Raw genomic sequence first — 15,515 nt, 5'->3', positions numbered from 1 at the left:
AAATACATGAATATATAAGGAATGGAGGGATATGGACCAAGGGCAGGCAGAAGGGATTAGTTTAATTTGTGTCATGTTCAACACATCATCTTGAGCTGCTTAGTCCATTCCTGTGCCGTACAGTTCTATGTTCCATGTACTCAGCAGATCTGGCAGCATCTGTTTGGAGACACACAGGCCTAGCTTTTCAGATCATCAGAATTTGGAAATGTTAAAATTATAATAGGTTTTAAGGAAGTGAAATGAGGGTGTGTAAGGTAAAAGAAAACAAAATGAGAAAGGGGACTATACAGTATAAGGAGACATTAAATAAGTTAGTGAAATTTGACATTGCCGAGTTTGATCATGTCCGCAGAAAATAGGGCTGAGTGAATGACGATCATGATTGCAAACCCAGGTAAATTTCTTCTCCAAAATCTGTCACGTACTGATTGACCCCAGGTGCAATACAACTACCATAATAACTCAGGAATTCAGCACATACCAGCACTAAGCACACAACTTTTCATAACTCATTTTATAAATTTTCTTCCATATCTTTAGGTTCCTCCTCAATTTAAAAGAAAAATCTTTTTGTGGATTTAAGTAGCAAGACCAACATTTAAATAAAAGCAAAAAAAAACTGCCAATACTGGAAATCCAAAATGAAAACAGAAAAATGCTGATGAAACTCAGCATGGAAGTGGAGTCACAGATACTAAACAAAGATGTAGAAATTTCCCTATTAAAATTACATCAGTACAATCCTTGGAGATTTTACAACTACCCAACAATTTCATGATAATTTTTATTAAAGTCTATTCTTTATTCCAGGTGTTTATACAGCTGCCTTAAAACTTACAGCATAGAAATTTTCCATTTGTTCCAGTAGGTTCATACTACATACAAGCCTCTTTGCATCCTTCTTCACCTATTATCCTTGTGTGATTATCTAGCCTCACCTTAAATACACCTTTACAAATGGCTTGAATTCCTCCATGTGAGAGCAACTTCCATATTTATTCACTCCCTGAATTCATTATTATGTGTTTTAGTGGCTATTTAATATTTGATTCCAAACTCTCATTTTGTCCATAAGTGGAAACATCTTCACTACATCTATCCTATGAAACCTTTTCATGACGTTGACCTCTGTCAAGTCATCCCTGGATTTCTCTTTTCAAAACAGCCCAGCGTGCTAAATATTTCCTATTAGATTAACTTCCCAGTTTTGGTACAACTTCAGTAATTTTTTTTTGTATCATCTTCAGAACCAATTATCTTTATAATGTGGATTCCAGAAATGCTCACAGCACCCTCACTTATGCCCTATAAAGATGACAGGAAATGCTTAAAATAATCACTGAGAGTAAGTGGGGAAAAAAGCAGATCTTAGAAAGCATTTTCCATTATCCTGTCATTGCAGAGAAACACTTCATCATTAAATATGTCACTCATGACCTGACTAAAACAAGAAACTCACTACATCAACAACTGCAGGAGGGAATATCAATGACTAAATGGTCTCTGAAATGTGCAACTTTAAAAAGTTGATAAGTTTGATTAAAAAAGGAATATTTCAACTAAAATAAGAAACTTGGCCAAAAGAACATTGACATGATATAGTTTATTAAACAACGTGTTTTCACTTCCTACGTATTAATAATTAGCACACCCAAGCAATCTTTGTCTTCCTAATAATCTGGGTCTGACTTCTGAGAATTATCAATCAAATTTTTGTCCAAAGTTTCATATTGATACCAAGCACCATCACCTCGCTCCCTCATAAGACGACGAACCTCAAGTTGTTTCAGCCTATAATTAAGAAAGCAAAACTGAAATTAATAATACAAACAGTTTAAGCAAATCTGGGAACTATAAAGTATATCTACAAGGAGTAATCCATTCCCAGTGTACCAAAAATGTGTAATCCCCAATCTTCAGAATCATGTTTTCACCAAGACTCTGAGTAGAATATTTTCTTTGAGGCCTCTGCAACATTAATTTCACTCAGCCAGCAACTTATGTGGAAGTCTATTTTGTGATAACTTCCACTAACTGCCTTTATTGGATCATCCAAGAGTTTAAAATAATCTGATGAGCCTGATTTCATAAATCTGCCTCTTCATAACTGTTTTTTTTTGCTCACATTTCTTCTTCTCCTAACCTAATATAAAAGATGCAAATTGAAAGACAATGGGCTATGTCAAATAAATCACAGTTGACAAGAATAGAGGATGTAAATGAGAGACCTCAGCTGTATCAGTTTTTTTGAAATTCTACAAACTAGCAGGATCAGTTATCTTTTTTTAAGGTTACATTTGTCTCATCTTTAAAAAGGCCTGTGATACATGAAGGTGGATGCTTGGCAAATTGATACCACCTGTCTTTTTTTAAACACATGAAATTTTCATTTTAGTATATATTTAGAAAAGTACAGCTTTTAAGAGCATTGTTTGGGTTGCTTTATTATAAGTATGTATAGATTTGCAGTTGGTTACCTCAGGTCTGCTTTCTCTGCTTCAACAGAAATAAGGGCCATCATTTTCTCATAACCCTTCTCAGGTGGGTCGTAAAGATATTTTGAAATCCATCTTGTTATGGGATGCTGTAAATAGAAAACAGTGTAACTAGGCATGAGATTACTAACAAAAAGGTGCCTAACACATTTAGCTCGCATCTTCTGCAGAATTTACCAAGCATGAAGAAAGAAATCATTTATTTTATTATTTTTCCTCTAGCCGGCATTTATACTTTTGCTTAATCATTTCCAACAGACAAGCCTTAGTCAGGTTTAATGCCAGCTCAGTAGTACCACTGTCACCTCTTAAGATTCAAGACCCGCTCCAGAGACTTCAGCACTTACATCTAAGGTGACAGACTCTTTAATGATTCATCTAAAAGATGGCATCTCATACATTGTAGTATTTTTTCAACACTGAAGCATACAGAATATGCACTCCAGTTATGGTAGGGTTTGAATTTTCAACTTTTTAAACAGAAATAAGGATGTTACCAGAAAAATACCACAGGGGGCTTTAATAAAAACATCCCCAATTCACCCATGAAATTCTCCACAGTTATTACTTCCAAATTTGCTGAGTGATAGGAAACAGAGTAACAGTCAATGGATATTTTTCAGGCTAGAGGAAGGTTTGTAATGTTCCCCAGGGGTCAGTATTGGAGACCTAGATGATGAAATCCCTACAGTGTGAAAAATTCATCCCATCGAGTCGGCATCAACCCTCTGAACATTTCACCCAGATCTAAACCCCCATCATACTCCTATAACCATGGCTGATCTACCTAATCTACAATCCATGGACTCTACAGGGCAATTTAGCACAGCCAATCCACCTAACTCGTACATCTTTGGACTGTGGAGTAAACTGGAGCACCCGGCGAAAACTCATGCAGACACAGGGAGAACGTGTGAAATCCACAAAAGAGTCATCTGAGACTAGAATCGAACCTGGGCCCCTGATGCTGTGATGAAGCAGTGCTAACCACTGAGTCACAGTGCCACCTGTGATCTTGGCATGCAGAGGGCAATATGAAAGTCTGCAGATGATAAAAAACTTGGAAGAATCATAAACTGTGAGGAAGATTGTGTATAACTCCAGAAAGAGACAGACAAGTTAGTGGAGTGAGCACATTGGTGCCATATGAGTTTCAATGTGACATGATGCATTTTGGTAAGAAAAACAGGCTGCACTTTCAGTAGTTGTTGTGGTTTATAGTTGATTGTGGAAGCAGTTACATATCTCTATGCCACATTTATGGGTGCCACATTACAGGAAGGATGTGATTGCATTGGAAACAGTACAGAAGAGGTCTACAAGAATGGCTTGAGGGGTGAGAAACTTCTGTTAGAAGGATTGATGGAAGAAGTTGGGATGGTTCTGAAGCGAAGAAGACTAAGAGGAGATCTGGTAGAAGTTTTCAAAATCATGAGTGAGCTGAATAGAACAGGTAGTGAAAAAATGATCCTGCTTATACAAAGGAACAAGAACAAGAGGGTATTAATTTCAAATGATCAGCCAAAGAAATACAGATGAAGTAAGGATACACACAAAGTTAGGGTGTGGAGGAGTTCAGGTTCAATTGAGACATTCAAGAGAACACTGAATGATCACTTGGATAAATATAATGTGAAAGAGTATGAAGAAAAAGCAGGAGGTTGGTACTAGGTACAGATGTCATTTAATGAGCTGGTGCAGGCATAATCAACTGAAGTGGCCTCGTTTTGCATCATAATACTTCTGTGATTCCGTGCAATTCCCAATTTTGTTTTCAAATCACAAATAGTCATGCCTGAATGGCATACTTATTATGAAAATTGATCTTTATCTATTTCTTCCCTTTAACTTCCTGGTATTTCTTAGCCTGTCCATGCAGTGTTTTCAGCTCTCAGTAGCTCAAAGACTTTATTTGCCTTTCTTCTCCAATAAAACTTTTCATCTATTTATTTCAGTTAAGACGATTTATTTCTACATCGAAAGCTCATTAATTTGGTTCTTCTTCTATAGCTGCAAGTGCAGATTCCTATCTCCAAGCCATACCAGTTTAAATATTTCCCCCACCATGTTACTTAATCTCCCCACATGGTATTTCACTTCAGATGCAAGCAGTCGCTAGTTCTCAATACACAAGTTAACAAAGAGTATGTCTTCAATTGGAATCCCAGTTGAAACTATCAATTAATTAATGTGTATCTAAATGGTGCTGAGGAAATATTGCAATTCATTGTTGACACCCAGTGCATTAGTTTAATAATGATTACTAAGAAGCTTACTGTACCTTGTAGTATTCCCAGTGCTCTGGGACATAACCTTCAGGAATCTCTGCAAGCTCAGCCTCACCTGAGAAATGCAACAACAGAGATACATCTTTAGAAAAGCTGTTTATTCTCTTCCAAGAGTCATAATATTTGAAAATTAAGATTGCCACAATAGGGAACGAAAATGTGAATATCTAACTACATAAGAGACAAATAAAAACATAGATGCTGGAATCCAAGGTGCAGTCAACATTTCAGGCAGTCCTGGAGAAGGGTAATGTATGAAACGTTAACTGCTCCTTTCCTCCAGATGCTGCCTGGCCTGCTATGTTCTTCCAACTTCCTGTTTATCTATCTCCACAAGACAGAGGAGCAGAAATTAGGCCCATCAGGTCTGTTCTGCCATTCAAGAATGGCTGATATGTTTCTCAAACCCATTCTCCCACCCTCTCCCCTTAACAATCATGAACCTGTATCTCCATCTTAAATATACTAATGACCTGGCTTCCACAGCCTTCTGTGGCAATGAATTCCATAGACTCATCACTCTCTGGCTGAAGAAGTTTCTCCTTATTTCCATTCTTAAGGGTCCTCCCTTAACTCTAAGGCTGTGCCCGTGAGTCCTAGTCTCTCCTACTAATGAAAACATCTTCCCAACATCCACTCTGTCAAGCTGATCAGTATTGTGCACTTTTTAATTAGATTCCCCCACCCAATCCTTCTAAATTCCATCAAGTATACACCCAGAGTCCTCAAACGTTCCTCATATGTTAAGCTTTTCATTCCTGGGATCATTCTTGTGAACGTCCTCTGGACCCGTTCAGGGCCAATACATCCTTCTTGAGATATCGGGTTCAAAACTGTACACAATACTCTAAATGTAGACCAGAGCTTTATCAAGCATCAGAAGTATATCCCTGCTTTTATATTATGGTCCTCTCAAAACAAATGCTGACATTGTGTTGGCCTTCTTAACTACCGACTCAACCTTATCTTAACAGAAACCTGGACTAGGACTCCCACGACCCTTTTCACTTCAGATTTCTTAATGTTTCTCCCCATTTAGAAAATAGTCCATGCCTCTATTACTCCTACCAAAGAGCACAACCTCATACGTTCCCACATTGTATTCCATCTGCCATTCTTTGCCAGTCTCCCTGCCTCCTCAAGATTACCTGTCCCTCTACCTATCTTTGTTTCATCGGCAAACTTAACCAGAATGCCCTCAGTTCCTTCACCTAGATCATTAATGTACAGATAGTTCTCCTATGACACAATAGTTGCGTTCTTGCATGACCTCGCACTATAGAAAACTGCCACAGAAAATCACGTTATAGGGAAATCTGTACAACAGAAAATTTGCATTATCCAAACAGCATCTACTATTCGTCACTCACATTACACCCAATTTGCATTAACGAAACATGAGTTACAGTTGAACTACCTGTATAAAGTAAAAAGTTATGGTCCCAACACTAACCCTTGTGGAACACCACTAGTCACCAGCTTCCATCCTGAGAAAGACTCTTAACTCTAGTCAGAGATAATGGGAACTGCAGATGCTGGAGAATCCAAGATAACAAAGTGTGGGGCTGGATGAACATAACAGGCCTAGCAGCATCTTGGGAGCACAAAAAGTGATGTTTCGGGCCTAGACCCTTCATCAGAAAAGACTCTCAACTCTAGTCTCTGATTTCTGCCAGATAGCCAATCTTCCATCCATGCTAATACTTGCCTCTAACACAATGGGCCCTTATCTTACTTAGTAGCCTCCTGTGTGGCAACTTGTCAAAGGCCTTCTGGAAACCCGGGCAGATACCATCCATTGGCTCTCCTTGGTCTAACCTGCTAGTTACCTCCTAGTTACCTCCTCAAAGAATTCTAACAGATTTGTCACGAATGACCTCCTCTTGATGAAACCATGCTGACTTCACCATATTTTACCATGCACTTCCGAGCGTTCAGAAATCTCATCCTTCACAATGGACTCCAAAATCTTATTAATGATTGAGGTTGGGTAATTAGCCCATAATTTCCCAGCTTTTGCTTTCTTCCCTTCTTAAGTAGGAGGAATTACCTGAGCAATTTTCCAGTCCTCTCCCTGACTCGTGATTCCTGAAAGATCACCACTAATGCCTCCTATCTCTTTGGTTATACATTGCTGAACATATTGGTGAACTGGTAATCATTATGTTTTAAATTGCTAGTTAAAAATATTTATATTTTAGTTGAATACTATCATTGAATCCCTACAGTTTGGAACAGGCCCTTCAGCCCAACCAGTCCACACCAAACCTCAGAGCATCCCACCCAGACCCATCCCCCTATAACCCACCTAATCTACTCATCCGTGGTCACTGTGGGCAATTTAGCATGGCCATTCCACCTAGCCTGCATATCTTCAGACTGTGGGAGGAAACCAGAGCACCTGGAGGAAACCCACGTAGACACAGGGAGGATATGCAAACTCCACACAAACAGTCACCTAAGGTGGAATCGAACCCAGGGCCCTGGCACTGTGAGGCAGCAGTGCTAACCAGACTTATTGAAGGCAAATTCAATCTTCTACAAAATAAATATAATAGGAAACTGATCACCTGAATGCTGAGCTCTGATTTACAGAACGCATCTCTTTCTTTGTTTTAAGTGTTGTGTGCGTTGCTGTCAAAGTCAGCATTTATTGTCTACAGCTAATTCTCCTCAAAGTTAGTGATGTACACCTTGAATTACGACTTCTGAGATTCAGAAACACCCACAGAACTGTTAAGGAGGGAGTTTTATTCAACAGCAGTGAAGGAACCTTGATTTGGTTCCCAGATGGATACTCTGCTAGACAGCTCTCACAAAAGTCTCCAGGTATCAGTAATGACCACTTTGCAGGATTGACTCGGCTGGGTGTGCCTGATTCCTTGGTCAATGTCAGGTGGTTCATCCAGTTTTGTTCTTTTTAGACACTCTCAGAAATTTGATACAGCTGATCAGATTTCTGACTATTTCAGAGGGCAACTAACCAGCAGTTATACTGCATTGAGTCTAGCATCACACCAGATAGACAAGGACAGCCTATATCCTTCTCTAAAGGATACTAATGACCTAGATAGGTTTTAAACAAAAATGCAGTAATTTTTGATCATTTTAATTTTAGATCATTTTATTTTCAATGTCAATTGACTTACACCAGTCACTTAAAAATAATCTTTTTGCATCATTTATAATTACCACTGTAATATACTTACCGATAAAAATATTCACAAGAGTGATGAAAACAGCCACTGGTATTCCAGTTAATAAAGTGTAGAATGTCTGCAGAAAGAATCGAAAATGTATCAGTGCAACTGTCATTGTATGTTTAAAGCTGCATACACACAATGATGTGAGGGTTTGAACTTGTGAATATTTCTATTAACACAAACAAGCTCCTAAGTAAGAACTCAAGTAGAATAAGATAGATGCAATGGTTTAACATGCATTTATTAATATAATATTTACTTGATCAGTCCTCACGTGTTAGGCTCCATGAAGTTTAGGACTTAGGGTTCTGTCCTGCACTGCTGAAGTCTGTACTGCCATCCAACACTCAGTCAATTGGTCAATCACATAATGTTGGACAGTCAATCTCAGTCCTTCAAACACCACCTACGTTCCTTTTAAGTGATGTGTACATGTCAACCATCATGCTACTGCATGACTTCCACCTTTGGAAGCCATTGCCATGCACTGAGCTCATATTTGCACACGACAAAGAAAAATTATGGGAAATGTTGCCATGTCTCACATTTAGTGTCTGTGACATAAGAAGCCAACCCAGAATCTTGGATACAAATCAAGACCACAGAAATGACTTCTGTGCCTCCACACTTGGGAGCAGCCGACAACATTCCAGATATTCCAGCAGTGTGGATCTAGTGACCTTCCTGCAGCTTGCCCAGTGACAGCCTGGTGTCAGAGGCCACGAGGTGAAGCAAGTGCAGAAGAAAGCAGCTTTCAGACCTTCATTTAAAACTCATTGGTTGCAGGAGCAGAATTTATGTTCATGTTTAACCAATTGTAAAACCTGGTTTTAAAAAAAGCCTTTTGTACTGTTATTTATCATGTGTTGTGCACATCTCTAACCCCAGGTGTGCTCTCAGTTGTAGGTTAGTATTTAGTGTTATGTTGCTTTTTATCCTCGCTAAAAAACTCATCCTTGTTAACCAGGAACATATGATGAATGAAGTTGAACCATCTAAAAAGATATTGCAAATTTACAACTTCCACACAGTATGGAAAAATGAATTTAGTTCACAACTATAAAAGATAAGAGCATTTGCCTTAAATGCAACCGAAGCATATCAATAAGTGAAGAGTGGAATTTGGAATGACACCACAACAATGCATAGTAAATTCAAGGGCAGTTTTTGCTTGAACAGCATACTTTGGACAAATAAATTAGGGTTTTCTCTCACATAATGGAAGTTGTTAATATTGTAAACTCAATTTGAGCACTGCCCCATGGCAAACTAATGCTCCATGCTAATATGAGATGATTAAGTCAGAGGAAGGTCCTGAAAAGATTTTTTGATCTGATGCCTGAAATCAAGGAACAAAGCAATGCAGTGAATTGACAGATGAAATAGTGGTTGCTCGACTTTGGGCTCCTTACAGAAATGTCAAAACTGAGTAAACTGAACTGTTACCTGCAGGAAAAGGACAGAAATTTAGCAGGTAAGTGCTGTCAATGTATTCAAACAGAAACTGGGCCTATGGTCCTATCACTTAAAGAACAAAACATTGCAACACCTTGAATCTTTAAAATACTAGCGAAAATAAAAATCAGAGATAAAGATAATTGGTTCGATCCATAAATGTTTGTGCATACCTAAAAATGTTGGCAGAGGAATTCAAGAGGTGATTTCAGGAATTGGAATTGATGCAACAAGCCATCATATTTGTCTCAATTCCATTCCTTTAAGTAGAAACTGGGGGTGAGTAGGCTACCAAATTCCATGAGGTGTTTGATTTACACAGCAGTTGATTTGGAGATAGTTACTATGCAAATGATGTTGAGTTGAAAGTCAGATCAAGGGACAGCGATTTTTGCAGACTTAGTAAAAAGAGAAAATACTCACTCCTATCATGCTGTGCTTTTAAAATGAAGGCTTACTTTCATTCCACACAGCCTTGTGACAGTGTTCTTCCAAATGAAGAAAATCAAGTCTAAATATTGCACCTGCCTCTCAGATGCCCACTTGATGGGCTGTAAATGACTAGCAGTATCAAATTATAACTCTGTTTAAGGCATTGGCAGATAATGGGCAGTCGTCAGTGTCACGCAGACTTGGTAAGTAAACAACAAAATGAATAATGATATATATTTGGTTTTAGATTATATAGCACTAAAAATAAAGTATATACTCTACTTCTTAAAGGTAGAAAAGTCATTAATGCCTTTTCATTAAATATTTCTAAAGCTTTACATCAAAGACAACAAATATGTTCAACACATTTGTCCCTCTTTGTACAAAGATAATTGGACCTTCAGTACATTCACACATTCCAATCGAATAGATAATTGGAATTGAGATGTTATTATTTATCAATGCTGATTGCTAAAAAATGGCTTTATATTTGAATTATATACTTTACACATTCAACCTCAGGCAGAATTATCTTTTCCATGCTTGTAGACCAATTGGCCTGAATTCAGATGCAACTTTGGTACATACCAAGAGACGCAGAAAGCGAGTATCATAATATTGACTGGATTTGATAACAAACATCTGTTTTCCGTGACTACCATGACGGACTGCAACTAGAATAAAACAAACCAACACAACATTTGCAGGTAACAGAAAATAATTGTATATTAGCTACAACATCATTTCTGGATGACTCCATTGTTGATAAATTATCAGACATCTGACATTCAATATTGGATAAGCAGAAATTTGTTCAAATTAAATATTGGGAAGGCTTAAGTCATCATTATCGGGGTCTGCTTCAAACTCAATTCCTCAACCACTGACAACATTTCTCTCATGGCAGCAAGTTGATTTTAAGCCAGTTTGTTCATAGCTGTGGTATCGTATCTGATCCTGAGATGAACTTCCAACCCCATTTTAATGCCCCACCAAGAAGACCACTACATTACACCCTATGTAGGACTCAGGTCTTCTGCTGCCTAAACCTCAAATTCCTGCCATCACTTTTTCTATGCTCAAACATTCAAGTACATCCTAGTTTGTTTCCTATATTCCATAGCTTTAAATCATCCAAAACTTGGCTGCGTGCCATGCTAACTTGCAGCAAGTCCTGTTCCACTATCATTCCTGTGCTCACAACGTTGGCTCCCAAAAATGGCACATCTGGATTTTAAAATTCAAGTTACTTTCGAATTCCTGTATGAATTCACGCTTCTCTATATCTGTGATTCTACCCAGCTCTTCAACCCTCTGAAATATCTCTATTTCTCTAACTTAGGAGCTACAACACCACAGCATTTCTGGATGACTCCATTGTTGATAAATCATCAGAGTGCTCATCTGACATTCAATACTGGATAAGCAGAAATTTGTTCAAATTAAATATTGGGAAGGCTTAAGTCATCGTTAATCAGGGTTCACTTCAAACTCAATTCCTCTACTGCTGGCTACATTTCTCTTTGGCAGCAAGTCAATGTTAAGCCAGTTTGTTCATTACCTTGGCATCACATCTGATCCTGAGATGCACATGTCCAATTTTAATTACTCTACTATTAGTGGCCAATCCTTCAAGGGCCTCAGCCCCACACTCTGGAGTACTCCTCAACACCACCCTACCTTTCTTTCCTCCATTAAAATTTCTGGTCAACAGACCCACTGGAGTAGCATTTCTGCTGGCCAGACAGTCATTATTCCAGCACTGACATGAGCTATACAGGGAACTTTGAAGAATCTCCAACTTAGCAAACTCCTAAGGAATTGCCCAGAAAATTGCATTTTCCTTTGAACAAATCTTCTATGCCTTAAAACTTGGAGACTTTCGATGGTTCTAATGAATAGTTACTTCGGGAAAGTTTAAGTATTAAATACATCATCCAACTCTAGATGAATACCAACAGAGACTGGACATCCACCCACTCACCACTCTGCAGGATCAGGCACCCAGGGATCTGACACCTCAACCCATACCATGACCTGCCCAACCCCACACCACCAACGCCCTACCCCTGCCAAACCCAGAATCTCATATCATAAATACAGATCTCCCTTCTTTCCTAAAACAGAAGGTGCAAGATCGCCAATGCCTGGAAAATCTGTCTCAATATCTCACATGACTTATAATGCTCATTAAGCATCTTGGGACATTCCATTGTGTGAGAAGCACTCTGATAAGTTGGTGCTGTAAATATGAATTGTGTAAATTAACATTTAGTGCTTACAAAAATAGAACTTTAAATATATCGTAAATTCACTCAGCAGTATTGCTATTTAAGTTTTATCAGATTTGTTTTCCAATGGAAACTTTATTTTCACATGTAACTGTGGGATATCATCAAAATTGTTATCCAAATACAGACTGTTGTATGATTTGGAAGACAGGCTGAATGCAAAATATGTATTTTTGTTTAAAACAACAGAAACTATATCATTTAAGAATTACACATTTAGCATTAAAGCATTTTGACATTACGACGACCTATTGCGTGGACTTTCAATGAAAACAACTTTCAGAGCTATAAAGGAAACACTAGGCCAAATTTTCTCATATGATTCCTGTTCATACTCCAATGATTCAAAACAAGGCTCATGTTAAGGATGCTATCGCCACTCAAGTTTCCATGGCAGATTTACCATAATTACACAGATTTTCCATTTGTAGTGTACCCCAGTACAGACACCTATTTTCTTTCGATAAGATGACAAAACAGTGGGAATTAGGCTAACATACCAGAACTGCTATAATGTGTAACAAAAGCAGAAGTTGCTGGAAAAGCTCAGCAGGTCTGGCAGCATCTGTGAAGAAAAAATTAGAGATAATGTTTCGGGTCCAGTGACCCTTCCTCTGAACTGCCTTAATGTGTATTAACCTAATTTAAAAACAGGAATAAACACAAAATAAATGCAGGTGCATAACACCAAAACAAAAGGGATAAATATAAATGTGGATAAAATTCCTGCACTGTGGGTTCCTGTCCAATTTTCCAAACAGGTTCCCTTAACTTGTGAATTAATAGTTAACAGGAAAGAAAAATACACTTCCACAATGTCTGCTACACAAGTTAAAATCAGTCTGACTTTCATCTTGTATTAGAAGCATTCCGGAGACATACGCACAGGCAGAACTCAGGAGACTGACCGTAGAGGGAATCGTACTGTTCCAAACATCACAGATGCACAAAACATAGAACAAAGATTCACTGTGGTGCGGAAGGAGGCCAATCAGCCTATCAAAACACACTGACCCTCCAAACAGCATCCTTGCCAGACCCACATCCCTATCCTATGACCCTGCATTCCACATAGCTAATCCACCTAACCTACACATCCCTGGACACTATGGGCAATTTAGCTCGCCAATCTACCTATCCTGTACATTTTGAGACTGTAGGAGGAAACCCATGCAGACACAAGGAGAATGTGCAAACACCACACAAACAGTCGCCTGAGGGTGGAATCAAACCTGGGTCCCCTGGGTCTTGGGATAGGAGTGCTAACTACTGAGCCACCCTGCCACCTTACTGAAGAAACAGGAAGGCAGCTTTACACAAAGTCAGAATAGGTAAAAAGGAAAAGAATCTCAGACATAAGCTCTTACAAAAACAGAAATGATTTTAAGGGACATGCAAAAACCAAAGTTCTCCCTCATCACAAAGTGCTATGTAACGGCTCTGTATATACAAGAATAAAGGGCCCTTGGGGCACATTGGTGATGTCCTACCTCTGAGCTAGGGTTACCTGGGTTCAAATGTGACCTGCTCCACACTGTGAGATAATGTGTGAACAGGTTGATTTTTCTAAAAATAAAGAACGGTGTTCTGGGTTCACATTCCACCTGGTCCAGAGGTGCAGCAGAACTCATCCGAATAGATGATTAAAAATATTTACGTAAGAAATCCTTTAGAAATGTACTTTTTTTAATAAAGGTGAGTTGTTCCCTTTGCACATTCAGCATGTATTAAATACTCTCTTTATTTTGTTCCACAGGATGTATTTGGGTGGTAACTGCACTATTACAGTTAAGTTTAAATTTTCACTGAGTTTTGTCCAAAAATATTTATTTCTAGAGCTTTGATTATCAATTCATTTTATTTTAATCATTCATAAGATAATATCAGATTTGTTGCTCGACTGTGTTCAGCTATTTCTCCCTTAACAGTGGATTCTAGCATTTTTCCAATGACCAGTATTAGGCTAACTAGCTTATACTCTCTTTTCCTTTTAAACAGGAGCATCACAATTATTTTCCAATCTATTGGAGCCCTCACAGAATCCAGAATGTTCTGGAATATTTTGACCAATGCCTCCCCTATGTCTGAAGGTACATCTTATAAAATCCTTGGATGCAGGCCTGGCAACTTGTCTGCCTTTAGTCCTATTAGATTGTCAAATACTTTGTTTCTTGTGGTAGAGACTGTTACAAGGTCTTCTTACAAGCCTTGACTGTTCAGTTCTGAAGAAGGGTCACTGGATTTTAAACAGTGACTTCATTTCTCTCTCCATTGATGCTGCCAGACCTGCTGAGTTTCTCCAGCAATTTCTGATTATGTTGACTGTTACTTGTCAGGTTAGCCTCACACATATTACTCTGTGAATTTCCACTAAGTCAAAAAACTCTTCTGCTTCTGTCTCAACTCACTCCAGGTCCCATTCAACCATCACCAGTTGGTCGTCTGTGTCAGGGAACCGATTGACCTTATGAAGTGCATCAGGATGCAACAAAAACTTACATTTATGTAGCGAACCAACATTCATAGGCTTAGGGCAACTTCCAGTTGCATCTTAATTTTAAATTCATCCACGACTTCAGTTGCAAATTCTTCCGACCCGAGACCCTTCTTTATTCCTCTAATTCTATCTCTTGAGTATTCCGAATGTTATTCGCTCTACATAAATGGCCGTACTTTTAGAGGCTAGGTCCTAAAAAAAAAATCCGTCTTACCTCCATTTTCGTACATCGCTCCTTTTCCCCTTGTGAGATACTAATGAAGCAAACTCTAATCAAGAGGGTCTAGATCCGAAACATCAGCCTTCCTGATCCTATGATGCTGCTTGGCCTACTGTGTTCATCCAGCTCTACACCTTGTTATCTCAAACTCTGATCAAGCTCTTAACACCTGTACTGACACAGCACCCACCTAGGGGCTGAACGTCAAAACTGGCCTTATAACACCCCTTGAGCAAGTTCGCTACATAAATGTAAGTTTTTGCTGTATCCTGATGCACTTCACAAGGTCAATCGGTTTCCGGACACAGACGACCAAGCTGAACTAACAGCCGGTTAGGGCTAGCCATACCTTTAGCAGCTGCAGGAAAGGCCTTGAGCAAGGAATTTCCAGCCAGATACTGCAGTTTGGGTGAAGGTCGCCGCGCCACAACAGCAGCCGCAACCCTCAACACACTTAACACCGCCATCTTTGATACTCCTTGATCGCCCCAGGGGTCGCAAAACGGATGCAGGCCAGCGCCATCTTTGATAGTCCTCGACGCTTTCGTCACCGAAACGGAAAAGGCCAGTTTGCGCCATCTTTGATACTCCCCGGGTTGCCTTAGTGATCACATGAGACGGAAGCCTGCAG

General features: G+C 39.0%; 1 protein-coding gene across 1 annotated transcript; it reads right to left on the bottom strand.

Annotated features, from left to right (window-relative positions):
* Positions 1-1,591: 1,591 nt before the first annotated feature.
* ndufb5 (NADH:ubiquinone oxidoreductase subunit B5) lies at positions 1,592-15,369 on the bottom strand. Its single transcript, XM_048542878.2, has 6 exons — positions 15,234-15,369; positions 10,465-10,550; positions 7,996-8,062; positions 4,780-4,841; positions 2,481-2,587; positions 1,592-1,794 (listed from the first exon to the last, which is right to left on the bottom strand). Exons 1-6 carry the CDS (start codon positions 15,349-15,351, stop codon positions 1,674-1,676), a joined length of 561 nt encoding a protein of 186 aa, XP_048398835.1. The 5' UTR covers positions 15,352-15,369; the 3' UTR covers positions 1,592-1,673.
* Positions 15,370-15,515: the final 146 nt, after the last annotated feature.

The sequence above is a fragment of the Stegostoma tigrinum genome, chromosome 14 (genome assembly GCF_030684315.1).
Source record: "Stegostoma tigrinum isolate sSteTig4 chromosome 14, sSteTig4.hap1, whole genome shotgun sequence".
NCBI classification, from domain to species: domain Eukaryota; kingdom Metazoa; phylum Chordata; class Chondrichthyes; order Orectolobiformes; family Stegostomatidae; genus Stegostoma; species Stegostoma tigrinum.
This window is presented reverse-complemented; position numbering and strand designations above follow the sequence as displayed.

What these genes read in the sequence shown, in the direction of transcription:
- ndufb5 (XM_048542878.2), bottom strand. Translation starts at nt 15,351, where the DNA reads ATGGCGGTGTTAAGTGTGTTGAGGGTTGCGGCTGCTGTTGTGGCGCGG. An exon ending in CTCGCTTTCTGCGTCTCTTG is followed by an intron (nt 8,063 to 10,464) that starts GTATGTACCAAA and finishes TTCTTTCTGCAG; the next exon opens with ACATTCTACACTTTATTAAC. An exon ending in TCTTGTGAATATTTTTATCG is followed by an intron (nt 4,842 to 7,995) that starts GTAAGTATATTA and finishes TGCATTTCTCAG; the next exon opens with GTGAGGCTGAGCTTGCAGAG.